Source organism: Leptosomus discolor, chromosome 3 (genome assembly GCF_034619465.1).
Source record: "Leptosomus discolor isolate bLepDis1 chromosome 3, bLepDis1.hap2, whole genome shotgun sequence".
Lineage (NCBI taxonomy): Eukaryota > Metazoa > Chordata > Aves > Leptosomiformes > Leptosomidae > Leptosomus > Leptosomus discolor.
The window spans coordinates 85,680,912-85,700,796 of NC_141393.1; the positions used below are offsets into that span (position 1 = coordinate 85,680,912).

At 43.0% G+C, this 19,885-nt stretch overlaps 1 protein-coding gene across 1 annotated transcript in view; it reads left to right on the forward strand.

Moving 5' to 3' along the window:
- Positions 1-471: 471 nt before the first annotated feature.
- Positions 472-19,885, forward strand: part of PIGK (phosphatidylinositol glycan anchor biosynthesis class K) — a 66,221-nt gene continuing 46,807 nt past the window's right edge. Inside the window, exons 1-9 of the mRNA XM_086463069.1 lie at positions 472-543; positions 2,050-2,103; positions 4,326-4,417; positions 9,097-9,232; positions 10,515-10,626; positions 10,953-11,049; positions 11,372-11,489; positions 12,280-12,390; positions 17,190-17,362. Of these exons, the coding sequence (XP_086319195.1) occupies positions 472-543; positions 2,050-2,103; positions 4,326-4,417; positions 9,097-9,232; positions 10,515-10,626; positions 10,953-11,049; positions 11,372-11,489; positions 12,280-12,390; positions 17,190-17,362 (965 nt within the window). The remainder of the gene's footprint in view (positions 544-2,049; positions 2,104-4,325; positions 4,418-9,096; positions 9,233-10,514; positions 10,627-10,952; positions 11,050-11,371; positions 11,490-12,279; positions 12,391-17,189; positions 17,363-19,885) is intronic.

A 19,885-nucleotide genomic window follows, 5' to 3' on the forward strand; every position in this document is an offset into this window, starting at 1 on the left:
GGCCTCGGCTCGGTAGAAGTCGAATTTGCTCTCTACAACTACCCCAGGGGAGGCTGTAGTGAGGTGGGGTCGGTCTCTTCTCCCAAGGAACAAGCGACAGGAGGAGAGGAAATGGCCTCAGACTGTGCCAGGGGAGGTTTAGGTTGGACATTAGGAAGAATTTTTTTACTCAAAGAGTGGTCAAGCATCGGAACAGGCTGCCCAGGGCAGTGGTGGAGTCACCGTCCCTGGGGGGGTTCACAAAACGTGTGAATGTAGCGCTTCGGGACGTGGTTCAGTGGGCACGGTGGCGCGGGGTTGACGGCTGGACTCGATGAACTCAGAGGTGTTTTCCAGCTGATGATCGCACGACTCCGGTCCGCGCCTTCACGGCGGGGCCGAGGGACGGCACCGGCGGCGGGAAGGGCGAGGGGCTGAGGCGGCGGCACGGAGCATGCGCAGCGCCAGCTTCCCCCCTTCCGGCAGGCTAAGATGGCGGCCGTCGTGCCCGCCGCTGCCCTGCTCCTGGGGTGCTGCGGCGCAGCGCTCGCCAGCGGCGTCCAGGTACGGAGGGGAGAGAGAGCGAGAGAGAGGGCGGGCGGCGGCGGCGGGCCGCCCCGCGGGCTCTGCGCCGCTGGTTCCCCCGTCTCGGCCCCGGCGGCGCCTGCCCGCGGGGAGCCGTGTTGTGCCGGCTGTAACGCGGTGCGCCGCGGGAACTGCGGGGCCTGTCCGGCCCCTGTAACCTGTTTAAACTGTTCAAAGTTAAAAACCAAACAAATCGGTGCTTTAATACGTTTGCGTGTTCCTGACGCTCGGTTGCTCTGCGGCCGCGCCGCGCAGCTTCCAGGGCCGGTGCCGTGTGTTCCCGGAGCGGAGCGCCGCCGGCCGAGCAGCCGGGGCTAGCGGAGGGCGCCCGCGGCCGGGGCTGGAACCGGGAGATCTCCGGGTTCTCCTCCAGCCCGGACGCTCTGGTTCCCCGCGGCTGGGTGCGAAGGTTGTCTGGGTTCCAGCCCCGGGCGGCGCCGGGCGCTGTGGCGGGCGGCCGGGCAGCCCGGGCTCGCCGGGGCGCCTGCGGGCCGCCAGCCCCCCTCGCAGGTGCGGGGCATTGGCACTCCCGGGAGGAGCTGGCGTTTGCTTCAGGTGGGAGTCGTTCGTGTGTCAGTACCGGTGCTGCTTGCGCGGTGCCCACGCTGCGTCTGGAGTGGTGTTTGCCTTTCAGTTCTGCCTTATTGACAAATGGTTGTACTCGAAATTAATGACAAATAGGACAAAACCAGAAATATTTTTAGAGTCTTTGGATTACTAATTAAACTGCAGATTGTTTGGTGCTTGAAGTACAGTATGCTTTACATATCTTTTAACAAACACCTTTTCTATTACTGTGCGGTTTGTGTGAGACCGCAGGCGCCGGCTCGGTACCCCTCAGAGAGCCAACAGTCTGATTAAGAATCAGCAAGTCTGGATTCTTGACCTGTGACAGACTCGTTCCCTTACCTCTGGGAAGTCTTACCCCTTTCTGTGTCCTGATTTGTGCTATCTGTTGAAGAAAAGGGAACTGTGGATAACACAGGTTGTAGAGAAGGTTGTTGTCTTAGCTCCTTATTTTGAAAGGTAAATGTAACCACCTTGGATTTAAAAGGGTTAAAATTGCAGATTCACTTACTGGCTTTTGAAAAGATGAGAGGAACAATGAAAATAGAAATGAATCCAAGCCCCTTTTCTCATTAAGAAAGAACCTGGAAGTCAGTAAATCGTTTTATTTTGTTCTTAGTGTGTCCTTTGGAGTAGAGATGTGTGGGCTTTTTGTTTTAACTAAGCTGCAAGTGACTAATAGCTCTTCCTCCTTTTTTAGTTAGCAAGTTTCAGGGAAGGGTTTGAACCAATTAACTTGCATGAAATGTGCAAAACTGGAGAAGAAAAACTATGGCTCCTGAAGCTCTTGTAAGGTTTGTTCAGTGTTGAAGTGTGGTAAACAGATGCATTGAACACTGTGTTTTGTGGAAACAACAAAAATATGAGCGGTCATTTCTTTCTTGTTGCTGAATAACATCTATTTTCTTTGTCTTTCAGGATCAAGCAGAACAGTTCTTTAGAAGTGGACATACAAATAACTGGGCGGTTTTGGTAAGTGTGGTCCAGGTTGTTTTCTTCCAATAAAGTTGACAGTTTTTCATCAGGACCCATAATTGCAACTCAGTTCATTGAAGAATTCTGTTCATTTGAAAGAAATGGAAAGAGAAAGACTTGTAAATGAATAAATTTGAAATTGTGCCTGCCTGCAAATTTATTACACTGTAATAAAATTATCTTTTCAGTATGACTGTATTTCAAGCGTCCAAAACATCTAGCTGCATGGCAAGATTCATAAAATAACAGATCTGACAGCATTAAAAGAGTTAAATTACCGTACATCATACTGAACAGAAGTGTAATTCTGGTGTCAGAGCAGTATATCTCTTTGACGAGAGAGGTACAATTTATTTCTGATTTCTATTCTTACTGTGTTAACTTGTGATAACAGGCTTAGAATAAAATAAATTCAGGCAACATAACATTTAGATCAACTGTTCTTATCCTATTTTTTTCTTTGCCACAAGTCTTTTATTAGCTTTGAGTCATGCTGCACAATTGGTTCTTAATCACAATTCGGGTCTTAATGACTAATTTGTTTCAGAACACTATTGTAATTACTCAGTAGCAGCTGTTTGTTTTCCAGATACTAAAATTGAGCAATATAAAAGGAAAGTTAACAGTAATTAATTGGATTAGAAGGAATAGCTTCTCTATTTTACAACATACTATTTAACATCCAGTACTACTTTAGTACTATTAACAAATGTGTGCTTTTATTAATACCCATAAAAACACACAAAGAAGGTGGGATAATTAGGTCCAAGGAGCTATACTTTCTGTCCTCAACAGATTCTCTGCTGGTTATATTTTTTTCAGTAATTTATGATCAAGCTTTATAACAATTGCTGCTTTTTTTAAGCAGAAAAATAGGGAGGGTTTTACTGCTGTCAGGTGCTTCAAGCTGTGGATCATACCGCAGTCCCACCTTGTCTGCAGTTTGAGTTACTGTGCTGCAGTGTGAACAGCTGTGTCTAAAGCACAGACACCTTTTCCACGGTGTTGTAAGGGGAGGTGGTGGAGGAAAGGGGCGGATGGTGATACCTCGAAGTGTCACCGCTGGATCAGCCATAGTTAGTTTTCAGAGCTTTAGATCTTGCTGAAAGGCACATGTTCTCATGGACTGATTCCTGTGGGCTTTTTTGAAATTCCAAACTGATGGGATGATTGAGACACAGAGGGGATCCTTTCAGGCTGAATTTTTATCATTATTTAAGCTACTAATTTCTTTTTATGAGAAGGCTAGAGAAAAAGATGTTATATAGTGTAACTTAAAGGTGTTTCTATTTAAATTAGAGGTGTACATTTAAAGCTGAAAAATTAAAAACCTTAAATGCTTGTTCCTGCTTCTCTATTTTTGTGGGTTTAGAGTCACCTCTTCCAAAATGCCTCTTCCTTTGTCTGTTTGAAAGACTTGTAAAAGTGAAGGAAATGTCTGCAAAGGTGTCCTTGGTGTGGAATAAACAAGAAGTAGTGGACTGAAGTTGTGCAAGGACAGTGATAAGGCTGGTGAGGACCTACAGCAGGTTGCCTCTGATTGTTTTTGAAATCTCATTGGTTTGAAGTTTTTGAGGACAGATTAAATATCTGACCTAGGGAGTAGTTAAAGTACAGGAATGGCTGATCCCCAGCTCTTCGCATATTATAGCAGTAGAGCCTGAACCCCTTTGAGATGTATGAGAATTTGTATTCAGATTTTGATTAGAGCTCGCTTGGCTCTTACTTCATTGTGTTTGACTCCTTAAATGCGAACGTCCTCAGTGTATTTTCCCCTGTTTGTGGCTTCTGCATGAATTCACTTATGCCTTTGTGCAAGAATGCTCCCAGAATGGGTTTGCTATTGAGATGAAAACTCTTCCTTTGGTTTTTCTCACATTTGATACGGAGAAAGCAAATGAAAACATTTCGCTTACCCACTTACTATTGCTGAATTATTCCCTAAAGTGCCACTTTCTATACTTAGTTGGGTTTTATGACAATTTTTTTTATGAGTCAGTACGTTAAGAACATTTTTTCAACTTTTATTATCAGTATGTGTTGCTTTGGTACAGCAAAGGTTTATACAGGTTATATCACGAGTTTCTTGGTGTTGCTATGTTCTTTCTTGATTTGTTACTAGTTTGTTGATAGTCTTGTGATCATGGTCTTCTGATACAAACTGGCCTGGCATATTGCATCTTTCACGCTATTTAATATGCTTTTTTTTTTTTTCCAAGGTGTGTACATCTCGATTCTGGTTCAATTACCGTCATGTGGCAAATACTCTTTCAGTATACAGAAGTGTCAAGAGACTGGGCATTCCTGATAGGTGAGGGAATCTCTGTGGATACAGTTCCTTGCAGATGTGCTATTACAGTTCTGTTGCCTGAAGCGGTATAAAAATCATTTCTCTTCCCAGTTCAACTGGCTAAAAGTAAAAAGGAAGGATGTGATCACATTAGTGTGTTGAAAAGTGCAGCAATGTTGTTCAAATGGAAAGCAACAAGTTGTATCATAAAGCTTCCAGTTGGAATAGGCTAATTAGGTTAAAAACCAGAGGAGCTATCTGGCCACTAAGATGTACCACTTAGTAAATTTGTGAAAGCGTGACGTGAAAGTTGACAAATGCCTTCCGCAGTGACAGTACTACTCTGAGATACAGCTTTTGCTGTACCTCCCTTTCCCTCAGATTGGAGATGTTGGTAACCCCAACTGTACTGAAATGTTAAGACTTCCTCATCTGCTCCCGCACTAAGCGTCTCTAAACCAAAGGCACTGAACAAAGCAGCTCCTACATGTTGAAAAGTAGCCTTGACACATCCATTTTGCATGATGTTTTTGAGAAACCATAAGCTTTGTCCATACAACTTGTGCTTCTCTAGCAGCGTCACAGTGGTTCAAATAGTATCCCTTCTTTGACAACAGAACTAGGTGAACAAACTGTTCTGAAGTCTTTTAGTTGTGTTTCTGCTGGAAGTTCTAGGGGTATTGGCACTGTTCCGTCCAGCTGTTTTGGAATGCAGTCTGCTTGTAACAGAGCTGTGGCAGTGAACTGTAGGCGCTGACATCCGTTGAATCATAGGCTGTATGTATATATGTGGGCTCCTATGGAAATCCTGGTAGTCCTGATTTTTCATGTTAGGTTAGAGGACTGGTGGTTTCCCCAGCATGTCTCCTAAAGAAGCATGGCCCGCTTCATCGTTGCAAAATGCATATTCTGATGGATTAATTTGTATGGCCTTTTTATGTCCAAGTCCAAAGCTGTAGTATCTGGAGTCCTCACTTAGCTTCCACTCAGCTGTGAATGCAATGGCAGCAGCACCCTGTTTTCTGTGTTTATTTTGAAAAAGAAGAGTGACTTCTTGGGTTTTGAAAGAGGGGATGTTGAAAGCTAATTTTGGAAAGCATTTGGGGGCTATAAATCCAAGGGAATGTACTGTCTAAGCACTGTGGGCTGAAAGCCACAGAAATACAGCATATTTTTTTTGCACATCTCACTGAGAAGCATCTATCTTCTCTCCTGTATGGCCTTTGAAGCATAGGCACCCTAGGCACTACCTTAGAAATTCTTTCACTAGTTCTGCCCTTACCTGAGAACTTTCATCTTCTCTGAATCCATCCATCTTCACCATTAAGGTCAAAATAGGTGGCAGTTTTTGAAATACTGCAAAAACTACAGCATGGAGGGAGATTTCTGTGGTTCAGTACCCTGATCCATTTCTTATCCATACCCATGGATCTGGAGATTCATCTCAAAAAAGCCAGCAATGCTTTAGACTAAGGTCAAGAATAAGACTTTGGAGTGGAGAAGACCTAGAGAGAGAGAGCGCACACCTATTTTATCCCATTTGCAGCAATTTTTAAAAGCATTTGAGTGGATTTCTTCCTTAGACAAACTTCTTCCACTACCTGTTTTTCTTTCTTTGCTGCAAAACTTCATTCAAAATATTGGTAAGATTAAAAAAAACCCACCCCAAAATCTCATCTTAAAAATAAACATCATGATTCTTGGGATGGTCCTTTGGAGCTGTTTGTGTATGGCCTCATTTTGAATGGAACTGTATCAGTTTGGTGGTTCAAATAGATTTGTGCTCCAATGGCAGAAGTCATTAGGAAAACGATTTGTGGTTTTCTAACTGTAAGTTGTTCTGCTTTGTTGTGGTGCGGGCACAATGCTCCAATTCCTAAAAGTAGTTTGACAAAATAAAACAAAGCCAAAATGAATCCAGAAATTCCTGTTGATTCCAGGAATCATTATGTGGTATACATTTTTGTCCTGGTTCAGCTGGGGCAGCCCCCCAGCCCCCCGCGCCGGGCAGCCCCCCAGCAGCTCCAGCCAGCCAGGGCAGTGCCCTGGGGTAGCTCCAGGGGCAGCCCAGCCCGTCAGCAGGGGCAGGAGAAAGGGGGGAGATTGGCTGAGGGGAGGGGGCTCCTGGGGGCTCCTGCTGGGGTTCCTCCTGCTCTGGCTCCTCCCGAGGACTGCTCTCCTGGGGGGTGTGATGGCTGGGTGTTCATCTGGGTGAGGGTAACTGGGGGTGTCTCGGGGGGGTTGGGGGTGTTTCACTCGATCTGTTCTCACTTCCACCCTCGGGTCTGCTCTCCTGTTCCTGATCCCCCTCCCTGACTGGTGAGGGGCTGTTGGGTGATGGAGGGACTGTTGGAGTTTAGCCCCGGGTATGGGATAAACAGAGACAGTTTTACTTGATGAAAATAGCATTAATGTATTTGTCTGGTAAGATGACTTTGTGCTCACCTGTCTGTACTACTGCGATGCAGGACCTTTTACTGAGTGTGTGTGGTTATTAGTTCTTTTTGTTAGGAGACATGTTCCTAGCAAAAATACAGTGCTAAACTGTAGACCTAGTGATGCCTTAGTCTGGAATATTCTTTCCTGAGCGTAACAAGAAAAATGGGTGTACACCTGACTGTCTCAGTAAATCTGCGAGGTGTATATACAACACTTCCTTCTAACTCATTCCCTTTTAATGATACTCTGCTATAAAAATAGTTTTGTGCTGCTGTGCACGTGGGGCAAAAAAATATTTCCCTTCTGTAGTTGTCCTGCTCTGGCTTTTCTCATTACAGCTTCATATTTATGCCAGCACTTTATTCCCATTGAAATAATTTACTTTATTTTTAAGGGTTTATGTTTGTTATTTTGGACAGCATTTCTATCTATTTTTTTTCCTTTTCTTTTTTTTGTGCAGTGTGGACCCTATCAGTTCTAAAGTGCTCATGCAGATGTATCAGTGAACGAAGACAAGCACAAGAATGGTGTATAAATGGCAGGACATGGTTTAATTTGTAGCTGTGTGCCTGAGAGTCTGAATTAGCAGCATTATTTGCAGGTGTGATGGTTTGAGCCCGCCCAGCCAGCAGCAAAGCACCTGCAGCCGCTCACTCACCCCTACCCCGTCCCCTGAGGGGTGGGGAGAAGAAAATACAACCAGAAGGCCTGAGGGTTGAGACCCAGGACAGGGAGGGCTCACTCACCAGCTGTGGGCGCGGGCAAAGACAGACTCAACTTGGGGAAAACAACATCAATTTAATTTAGACCACCAAGGATAATGAGAAATACAACCAGGTCTTAAAAACACCTTCTCCCCCAGCCCTACCTTCTTCCTGGGCTCAGCTCTGCTGCCTCCTCCCCCCAGCAGGAGACAGTCCTTCCCCAGCACGAGTCCTTCCCGCGGGGCTGCGGGTCCCTCCCGGGGCTGCCGCTCTTGCACCGACGGGCTGCTCCAGCGTGGGCTGCCTCGGAGCCACGGCCTGCTCTGGGCTGGGGCCCTCCGTGGGCTGCAGGGCCATGGCTGGGCCACCGCTGGGCTCCAAGGGCTGCAGGGGAACCTCTGCTCTGGCACAGCCCCCCGCTCCTTCCTCACTGACCTGGGTGCTGGCAGGGCTGTGTCTCATGTCCCCCTCCTCTCCTCCGCTCACAAAGACCTTCCCCAGCACTTTTTCCTCTTTTACACAGGGTTGTTCGCAGAGGTGCTGCTTGGCCTGGCCTTGGCCAGAGACTGGTCTGAATTGGAGCTCGGTCAGCTTCTAGAAGCCTCTTACAGGAGCCACCTGCATAGCCCCCTGCCCTGCTTCCAAAACCCCGTCAGACACAAACCCACTGCAGCAGGACACAGAGCTTTCCTTTTGTAAGCATTGTTGGGAGAACACAAAGATCACAGTCCAGGAGAAACTAGATCCCAGGCAGGGTTATCCAAGGAAAGGCCTGACTTCACCTTGTTCCAGACATCTCTGGCACACTCTTCCTAGAGCTAACAGTCTCCAGTGACTACTTATTGTTTCATATTTTGACCCAAAACAGACCCTGCCAGGTGAAATGTGAGTCTTTGGCTGCATTCAGGTTGGAACAGCTTTATAACGTGCTGGGTTTTTTATCTTGGTACTATGAAATGCTGGGTTGTTTGTTTTTTCTTGGTACTACGAAGAAGGCAGAATGTCTGGTGTCAGCACTCTTGTGTTCTCCAGGAAAATCCTTTAACACAAGTAATCATAGAGTAGCATATCAGATGTAGTATAATGTTTTGAGAAATGTTCAGGAGCTTCTCAAACTTAATAAAAAATTATCACAATGTTTTTAATTGATCTGCCTGAGAAGGTGCAAACAGGCTGGTGTTTCTGCCGTGGAGCTGCAGGAAATGATTTAGTACCCCATAAAAATCTCCAGATTTTATACACAGAGTTTTGCCAGCCTGGGTCCAGGCAAGTGTGTATCGTGAAGCTGCAAATGTTGATTGCTCTTGTGCTCATCTTTGGCCAACTTAATCCTGTACATACATAAAAGCTAACTGCATTTCCGTGTGTGGTACCTTTATAAGAGTGAGGATGTCCATAAGGAAATAGGGTATAACTAAGCAGTTTCACTTACAAGTCCAGGAATCTTCTTAATGTTATAAGCTATTGTTGTAATCGCGGGACAGTGTTCTTCTAATTTCTGTTTGAGTGTTACCTGAAAGTAGAATGGCTGAAATGTTTTTGTCTTCTTTTCTGTAGTCACATTGTCCTGATGCTGGCAGATGATATGGCGTGTAATCCCAGAAATCCCAAACCAGCTACTGTGTTTAGTCATAAAAACATGGAGCTAAATGTCTATGGAGACGATGTGGAAGTGGATTACAGAAGCTATGAGGTGACTGCACTTTGATTAAATCACTGGGTCTTTGTTTTTAATGTTGATTTAAAGATTTATACAACGTCTGTAAAGTCCGAAGAAGTCTTTCTGTTCACCTTACTGGGTTTGGGATGGGCCTTTATTATCAGCTGGTAGATTTGGGACACACACACCTCCGCCCCTTGACGCTTGGTTTTGTATTTGCAGTTTATTATAGTAGAAACATGTTGTGTATCATCTGGTTTAGATAATGGAATCTCCACAGTTAAAAGAATATATGTAACTCCTTGTATGTGCTAGGAATTTTATTAGTCCTATTATTACTTAATGTTATACATATTACTGAAATTTCTCTTCTTTGGAAGCACTGAACACCACTGTGAAACTTTTCGCGTGCGAGTGAAAGGTTTATTAGGGAGACCTACTTAAATGTCTAATCCTAAGCATATGCTTTTATCAGAATAAAACAAAAGCTGTAGCCTAATCATTACTGGAAAGCGATGACTATATATAGATTTGTGTTCTGTCACCTTTTCAGTTTTGTGCAATATTTCTTCAAACAGACAGTGTCTTTACCAGTTGATCTTAAATTGGACAAGTTCATGGTTTAATAGTGCTACATAGTCATCGCTAAAGGTTTATAGGAGCATATTTAAGTGTACAGTAGATGTTTTATTTCTCTGGAGCACTGTATAAAGAAGTGAAGAGACAAGACTGAAACAGAGATATGTTCTTTTTGTCATGTTTGGTGCTGAGTATGGATTTGTTGCTAGCATTTGAGCTGTGTACATCTTCATGAAGAGGAAGTGGGGATTTATAGGATGTTTTAAAATCACTGTCCAGATGGGTCTTACCTGATCACTCAAAGACTTAAGTGGTTGAAGTTGATACCGTTTTTCCTTTCCTGAGTTGCAGAGGGAATTTAAACTGTTTTTCTGTAGGAACACAGTAATGTTGGAGCGTTTTGTGAGTACGTGAGCAGCTTTGGCAGAACAAAGCTGCATGCTGACAGGTTTTCAGAGCAGTGAAAGCGTATTTGGAAATCACAATGGCAGTAGACTTACTGGATGTAATAAAGCAGCAGGCTGACGTTAGTGCGCTGGAGTAAAAAGTACTGTGCAGTTGTGAGCCCGCAGTAGGGCGTTAAACAGAAGGTATCTTCGTGCAGTTTATACCGTGCAGCCTTACGTTTGGTTAGATACACTGCGTGTTTCAGTGTTCATTATCTGGTTTATGTAACTCACCTTAGAGCTGTTGGTATTGTTCTCTTGAGAAAATTTCTTCCTGCTTCTGCTCACAGGTGACCGTCGAAAACTTCTTGCGTGTGTTAACGGGAAGAATCCCACCAAGCACGCCGCGATCTAAACGTCTTCTTTCTGATGACAGAAGCAATATTCTAATATATATGACAGGTAAATACAGGTTTCTGCATACAATTTATCGATGCTCGTTGTTCAGTTGGCTGAGCCTGTTTGAGAGCATGAAATCCCATCAGGAGTCCAAACAACCGAAAGGGTGAACAAGAGCTGTAAGGCAGTCCTTGGTGAATATAGTTTCCAGTTTAGACAATGTATGTGTACTGTTCTTGCTCTACTAATACTTTCTTTTGCTGGATTCTGTTTGGGGAAAGAGCATTGTGCTTGCCTTTTTTTTTTTTTTTTTTTTTTTTAAATAGTCAGCTGTGCTGAACATCTTCCTTTAACCTACACACTTGCCTAACTTCTGGTTTTTCTGTCAGGCCATGGTGGAAATGGTTTCCTAAAATTTCAAGATTCTGAAGAAATCACAAATGTAGAACTTGCTGATGCCTTTGAACAAATGTGGCAGAAAAGAAGGTAAGAAAAAAGCATTATTTAGAGGTTAAATGCTGCATTTCATGAGTGTGCATGAAGTCTTACCGGTAGACCTTGCTTACCTTCAGCAGTGATGCTGTCTGTTGTCCATAAAATTGCATGAAAGTTTGCATTCAGAAAGAAGAGCTTTGATTTTTATTTTCGGCTTCCTGCAGTTACAGCTGCTCAGATGCGTTGCTTTGACTAAACTTGCATCTTGCATCAGTTCCTTGGGTTCCTAGCAGCGGTCCTGGCCGCTAAAAAGCAGAGTGTGTGTGTGTTGTGTAAAGAGCGCTGGGTAAGCAGGATGTCTCATTTCTTTCAGGTACAACGAATTGTTGTTTATTATTGATACTTGTCAAGGAGCATCCATGTATGAGCGATTTTATTCACCCAATATAATTGCCTTGGCTAGCAGCCAAGTGGGAGAAGATTCTTTATCAGTAAGTAGATTGTTGTGATCCTGAAGACAGTTTTCAGAATGCCCGAGTTAAAAGCACAGGTCTTGTTGACTTTTAACTAAAAATTTCCCTTGTAATTGCTGAATGTGTAAGGTATTTAGTTACACAGTGTGGTTTTGGCAAAACTTGTGGCTGTACTTTTCCTGCTTGTTTTTGTGCACTGTCCCAAAGAAGCAGGCTAATGATGGATTTCAGTGCTTGCTGGCCAATTTATGTGTTGCCTAGGATAGGAAGAAATGTTATGGGAAGACTGCTGAGAGACGTGTGGGGAATATTTAATCTAGGACTTCTTACACTTGATATACAAAAAAAATACCCACTACCTGTCACCTGCTGTAATTACATCACAGCTGAATTTCAGAAGGAGTGACAGGAGGGAGATCCTAGCCCGACCACACCCAGCAGGGCAGGATTACCTGAACCCGCACAGTGCTGTAGGATACGCTGTCCCTCCCGGCCCTGTTTTCCAAGTCCAAAGCAGCTTGGGGCAGCCCACAAATCTGTACGGAACCATTAAGAAGAAGGGCTTCCCTGCTTTTTGGCAAACATGGAGATGACCAGGATGTAATACAGAAAAATGAAGATAAACTGCATTATTCAGCTTGTCAGCAATACATTTCTTCACAGCTGGTCATTTTATTTGCGTAATTTGCGTGAGAACAAAACCCCATTATGCTTAGCTTTTGTAACCCGCTATTACATTCTGTTCCCTCTCCTAAATACTGAGTTCTCTCCTGCAACTACCCAGTAACTGCTGTGTGTTGTTTTTAAGCATCAACCCGATCTTGGGATTGGCGTTCATCTTATGGACAGATACACATTCTATGTGCTAGAGTTCTTGGAAGAAATTCATCCAGCCAGTCAGACCAATATGAATGACCTAGTAAGTAGAACACTCAACTTTCATGAATATGCTAATGACTTTAACAGTTTCAAAACTAATTTTTTTGTCTGTAGGGTTCTCCAAATGCTTTTTTGTTCCCCTGCTGTTTCTTTCGGAAGCAGGTTTGCAGAGAGGGTCTTTTTGCCATTATGAAATGTAGTCATGGCATAACACTTCAAAGGCTGTCCTCAGTGTGAAAGTGGTTTGCTGCCTACTGAAAAAATTATACAAAATTAGCCAGATTTTTTTCATTGAAAAATGAATAAAGTATTAATTAAATATTCATTTCAGTAGAATGAAGTATTTGTGCATGAAAAATGATAGTCGGAAGCTTCTAAAATCATCTTAATGGTTAGCAGGCACTTAGCAGGTGTGGAAAGGCAGTCATTGAAGTTGTTCTGCAAAGGTGATTAAACAGTTAAAGTTCTAAGTGTGGACTCGCAAATGCCTGCAGAGACTAATTTCTCTGTGTATCTGCTTAGATTGCAGAGCAAGATGCATCCAAATCCATCAGTGTTTGGAGTTAATTATATCTTGGGTAAATATTAATTGTAGCTTTCAGGTATGAGGCGGGAGGAAAAAAGACCCCAACCAGATAACTGATGACAAAATTTATGAGAATGCCTCCGTAGCAGTTGAATGTATGCACTGGTGAGGTGATATAAAAAGCAACCATATTTTCTTTATTGCGTTAACCCTTTATACCTGTTCCAACTCTAGTTTCATTGCAGTAGTGTGTTATACTTGGGTGCCTCGTAGCTGTAAATCCTGGCGTGCGAAGAACACCGCTAGCAGAACGTGTTGTCTTTGATTCATTCCTGTGGAAGGAGCAGCTGCTCAAAAGCTTTATGCCGCGTTCTGTCTACAGAGGATGCTGTTAGCATGGCTGCTAGATGGGTAGTAGAATTCACTCTAAACAGCCCACACTTGAGGGATTTTATGTTGATGCAGAATTGATTCAGTGACTAAGATTCAACATTCTTTTACTACCATGGGAATGAGGTTCTGTCCTGTAATTTACTACCTTCTGATCATGGAATACAGATAACTTTAAAGTAAACCTTGTTAAAGAAGAATATGCAAGTTCTTTATTGATCAAGTCTCTTCTTCTAGCCAGTTCATTCAAACAGCACTTTAGAACTCTTCTGTAAATGAGAAAATGAATTGCTGTTAAAAAAAGTCGTAAAAACCAGTGGTTTCTACTGTATAAGACACCATCTGGGAAGTTGTATAACTGGTCCAGCCAGCTAGATATTAATCCAGTTGTTGTGAAAGGTGTAGAAAGCTTGTTAGCTGGCCAAGTAGTTTACCTTTTGAGCTCTTCGGAGAAGATACGCATTCTCCCTTGCATTTTTGGTTTTGCTGATATGCCAAATACTCAGGAAAGCTGCAGCAAGTTATCCCATACTGGTAAAGTCCTTACACCGTGTAAGTCACCTTATGTTACGTCCATCTGTTTATTGTTGCTCTGGGGAGGGAAGAGAACGAACCCAAATACGTCATGGTTTGTGAGAGTCACGTACTGGGTGCTAATATGAACGTATTTCAGCAAACGTGACCTCCTGATTTCGAGTTGGTGCTTTTCAGGGCTTCATCTAAGAGCTCCAAAATGACCCGTGATTAGTCCATGGTAAGGATATAAGCCCGTTTATTTGCCAGCAGTTGCGGGGGATACTTTGGTGCTGGAATTTACTGGCTGGTTTAAGAACAAAGACCTACTGCTTGTCCAAGTCTGATTTTTTTAAAAATTAATGCTTTCCAAACTTGGGGTAATGTATTAAGTGCCTCACTGACTACCTTTAAAATTATTAGTGAATTTTAGTTGTTTGATCTTCTGATACGTGAAATGTCTGTTCTTTTAGAAGTACTGTGTATTTGTTACACCGCTTCTGTCCCATCGCCTCTCTTCTTTTCTCCAGCTGCTGTTAAAACAGCTTCTTCACATCCACCGAAGGTTTGGATATTGCATTCCTGCAAAGAATGAGACATCTTTTCTCATAATCCACTCCACCTACTCCCCACCTGCTCCATCTGTGTTGCTAAGGGATAGCATAAAGCTGTGCAAATGACTGACTTTTGGTTTCATCACAATTCCAGAAGAGTAAAAACTAAATTGAAATGTCACACATTTGAACTTTTAAAATAAGATTCAAATAAATTTCTAAATGAGATACCATTTGTCATAAAATAGCTAAAAAGTTGTTAAGAAAAGTCAAGATAACAAAGTTCACGTTTTAGGGAATTGTTTTGCTTCATTTGAATAATACCTTATCTGAAAAAAAATTGGGAAGATTGACACAGGAACAAATGCGTTTCATTTAGCCAGTGTTTGCCTTTTCTTTTTTTGTCACAAGACCTCGGTTAGTAGGGTTGGTCTCCTGTGGTGTAATTGCTTTGCAGTCCTCCTTTGCTCGCGCTGGTACTGAGTGGGCAGATTTTTAATACCAAAGTCGTCTTCTCAGTGCCACTGCACATTTTTGTTCAAGATCCATCTCAACTCCTTGCGGTAGTGAATTGTGGTGGGACAGGTTGGCAGTACCGCGTGGGGTGTCAATTTCCCACTTTCAGTGCTGATGCAGTTGTTTTGGGACATTTCCAGGCTCTCAAGAGAGTGTCAGAGAGACTTGATGGTATAGCTGCAGCGTAGATTTATGCATCAAATATGGGATTAAAACAAATACTTAGCTTTTATAGCTTACTTCAGAGAGCATTTTTTTATGTTTCTGCCCTTAGCTGGAGCAGAGTTGAAGAAAATTGGTTGCCTTTTGGTGAAACTGAAACTTAAGAGGGTTTCTGTGCATTGTCAAGTGGCTTTGTATGGGACGTGTGATGCTGATCAGTCTAGCTCATTTTCACTTCACAGGGAGGATAACAGAAAGATTTGATCTGCCCCTCTTTTCTTTTGTAGCGGTGTGATGCTCTGCCAGCAAGAGGGCTGGGAATCCTTAAGAGCAAGCTCAGTGGAGATGTGTGCTTGTTTGCTGCAGTTAAGGCAGAGGTGGAAGCGAGGTGAAGTCTCTCTGGGCCAGCAGCCGAATGCCGTGTGCTTACAGGCTTAGGCAAAAAAGGCAAGGTATGAAAGAGAAGCTGTAATGGAGCAGAAGGGAGGATAGAATCTGTCCTCTATGAAGAAAAGCCAGGTACATTGTTTCCTCTCTGGGAAACCTGTTAAATGTAGGGCTCTGTTGTCCTAAGAGAAGGACCACGCAAGGCCGTGTGTTTTGGGTCAGGCTGAGCACAGAATTTCTGCTAGGAAGTACGGACTGAAACCCGCAGGTTCTGTCAGTTGTCATCTGGGATAACTGAGGTTGCATCTGCATTGAGCTAGTTAGGACCTGTGATTTTTGTCCTTCCAAGAGCTGACCTGTGGTGTGATTAGGTGTATGAGCTGTAGATCCCGTGACTGATGGAGCTGTTTGTGAAAATCACTTGGAGAACTTAAGATTAAGGAAGATGAGCACCCGTCGTAGTCCTGTGTATTAACCTGTTCTGTTAAATGTTCTTTGTTGCTGGAACGTGCAAGGACTCACGTAGCCTGCGCTGTTACCAGGTGGTCTGTGGGTTGCCCGTGAGGCAGTCGAATGGACGAATTGGCTCGTACAACTGTCGGGAGCGCTGCAGAGCTGGCGCCTCTCTGGCAGGGATGTGCGTCCAGCTCCTGTGCCTAGTGGGGCGGTGTTTGGTTGTGGGGTGCCTTCCAGGGACTGAGACATGAACTCGACTGTCTGAGCTCGTCAGGGAGGCTAGAGAGAGTGAGGCCTTGGGCTGCACTTCATGGCACTCTAAGCGATGTAGCATTATTAATGAAAATACAACACTATTATTATTTATTGTATTACATTATGTATGTTACATGATCCCTTGAAATAAGGAATCTGTCCAGATGGGGAATAGCAGAGACTTTTGTGGTGAGTGTGGTAGGACTTGTGCAAAAAGGCATCGTGTCCAAAACACGTTGATTTTTGCCTTGAATATCTGCTGGGTATGTAACAGTCTTGTTGGTTAACAGGCATGCTGTCTTGTCAGATATTCTAAGTGCTACAACAAATCTGCTGCTATTATACCTGCTTATTTTCTGCAAATGTGCCTTTATACAGAATTGAGTCCATTGAAAACAATTTGTTAGCGCTGTTCTTGTCTTCCAGGTGTTGTAGTGTGTGCTAGATATAGTGGGTCTGGTATGCAGACAAAATACGTAGGTAAAATAAACAGTAAGGTATATAGCTAATGGGTGGGTTTTAGAGGTTGTCTCTGTGAACTTAATATACGTAAAACACCTTTGATATTTGACGATGGTAATTCTGCATTAATTCACAGGCTATAAACTAGAAATAAGACTAAGAGATTTTTTTTCTTTCCAATCAAAATGTAAATTCTTGCTTTTTTTATGAAGCCTTTACTATTAACTACTTATCAAGGCTTGTTTGATCTTGCCTGCCTCCCTTTGGTAAATATGAAGAATTTATACCTGCTTGTGCTTTTTGGAAGGTTATAGCAGCATGGCTGCATCTATATTCAGAAATACATTTGTGCATTTCATCACCTAGGTGTAATCGATGACTTTCACAGGAGCATTTCTAAACTCAAAACGGCATAACCGTGAGGATAAAGGTTTTCTGAAATGCATAATCAAGGTGTTCATGCCTTTTCTTCATTTTTTTCAGCTGTGGAGCTTGTACTGAAATTAATGCAAGTTATGTCAGGCATTTATCTTTTTATAGCAATTTCATTTTGGAAGGTGTATGTGGGGACTATTGATGAATGAGGGACAGGATATGACTGTCTGTCTTGGTTTCCAGTTTCAGGTCTGTCCAAAAAGTTTGTGCGTTTCCACACCTGGGCACCGAACTGATCTCTTTCAGCGAGACCCGCAAAACGTTCTGATAACAGACTTCTTTGGCAGTGTGAGAAAGGTGGAGATTACGACAGAGACAGTTTCTTTGAACCGTGACTTAGCTGGTTTTGAAAGCAAGTAAGTAGTCATTATTTAGACTTGATTTGCATAGCTTTATGCCACAGAAACAAACTAGTCGTGTAACCGTCAAGGGAAGAACAACTCTGATCTCCTGTGATTTCTACTAAAGAATCAGGGAGTTGGTATGGTCCTGCTACTGCTGATAAAGTTGGGGTTTGTCCACTGAACTCTCTGTTTAAAAATGCTCACCCCTTTATTCAGTCTTGTAAATAAATTCTGCTAAAGACCAAGGTGTGGATAATCAACAACAAAAAAGATCAGTCTAAAATTTTCTTTCATCCTTAACATTTCTTCTTTAATGTGCGGAAGCATTTTGTTACTGTAAATTCCTGCTTGCAATAGTTTACTCCCTCAGCTAAGCTTGGAGCATAAGCCATCAGTTAGTTGTTTCGATACACCTAGCTTTTTAATAAATGCTTTGTTTCTGTTTTGTGAATTCTCTGGCTTTTGACATTAACTGTCCTTAGATTTTCTGTTGCTGAGATGCAATGATTCATTTGAATGAAATTGCTGGTGCAAGTTCATGGAAAGAACTTGTAACGGGGCTTCCGTTACTTGGTGGGTGAAGAAAGAATTGTAAACTACTCTGTATTTTTGGTATTCTGTTGCCACCTATTGGGAACATGTAAAGGCAGATGTGCTTGTACTGTAGGGTTCATTTGTCATTGTACTTCCATTTCTGTGGCATCTTTTACACTTCATGATGCTGTCCTCTAGGAAGGGAACAAAAAGAAGGATTGAAATAGAATCACAGAATGGTTTGGGTCAGACGAGACCTTAGAGATCACCTAGTTCCGCCCCCCCGGCCCTGGGCAGGAACACCTTCCACTAATCTGCTATACCAGCAATGAAATATTTTTCAACCCATAAGTTTATGTGAGTTATTGTCTACCTCGTTGTTTGCTGTTGCTCAAATCAGAGAACAGGTTAGTGGATAGCAATTTCATTAAGTGGTCAGGGGAGGCTCAGACTCGATATCAGGAAGCGTTTCTTTACGGAGAGGGCGGTCAAACCCTGGCCGGGCTCCCTGGAGAGGCGGTCGATGCCCCAGGCTGTCAGTGCTCGAGCGGCGTTTGGGCAATGCCCTTGACAACGTGCTTTAGGGACCACCTTTTGGTCAGCCCTGGAGCGGTCAGGTGGTCGGACCGGGGGGTCCTTGTGGGCCACTTCCCACTGAAACAACCTGTTCTGTTCTAAAGTTAACAGTAACTCTGGTCCTTATAATTAAAAATATCCTACGTGGTTTAGCAAATTTCATATTTCATTTTCATACTGTATTTTTATCTGTATCATGCATTTTAGTACTAACCCTACATATCTTAAGCCAATTTTGTGACTCCTTATTTAAGAATAGCATTTAATGACACTAAATTTGTTTGTAAAAGAAACTTTTGGCAAATAACAGACATTTTGCCAGTCAAAAGCCATGATGAAAACTTGCCTTTGTGGGTTTCTAATTTGTGGACAATTGAAAGGAGAAACAGGTTTTGGACAACTTTATTGTTCTGAAACAGGAAATGACTGGTTGAGATTTTCAGCTCTTATTTTTGAGTACCAATATATGAGGGTTTGTTGACACACTGCTGAGTTGGACATGTGGAAGCAATGTTGAGAAATGGACACTCGTGCTCAAAGAGGAGTATTATCCTTGTGAAATGTTCTGGTACCTAACAAAAGCTGTATGACATTATCATGGCAATCAGGTTAACGTAAATCTGTGAAACTAGAAGGGGTGGGGACATGCTGGTTTAACAGCTAAATAGGTCTCCTTTAGCTTGAGAGAGGCTTGAGGACATGTACACCTAGGAATGGAAGCACACAGCAGCAGCTTACGGTACACTTGAGCACTGCCTCACGTCTGTACCGTGTATGGCCATTTTTAAGTGGTCTCCTGTAAAACAGTAAGCTATTCCTTACGCTATATTCAGATACAATTTTCCAAAAAAAGTACTTCAGTTCTCAGTTTCTTGTTACCACTTTGGAAGATTGTATAGAGAGTGTGTTTTTAGTGGAGAAGAAAGTATGGACTTTGTAGAAAAGTGCTCGAAAATTCTAGTATAGCTGCACAGATAGTGATGTGGAGCACTTACTAAATTCCTTAAACAGAATTCTGAGGTCAGTACCTCTTGATATGACAGAGGTCTGTTTCGCTATAACAAATTAAAGAATTAGAGCTTGCAGTGAATTTACTAATTAAAAATGTTAGTGCTTTTTAAAAATGCACTTTTGGAGGGTCTGCTCTGCAAGAGCTAGTTACTCTATTTTAAAGAATATCATGTATGTTACATCTATTTCTGAGGGTGTTAAGTCAGAATGCTTCACAAATTACATGATCTTTGAATAGATACTGTCCAGATTGTCCCCAGTTAATACAAGAATGACCCTTGACTGGAAGAACGTGAGTGCATATTGTTAAGGTCCGCGGTGTTAGCTGAAGCATTCTGTGCCTTCTGGGAGCGCCATGGCTGTTGGCACCCCGGATTGTGCCCTCGCGTAGGACAGCCGGGGAAAGATGGGGAT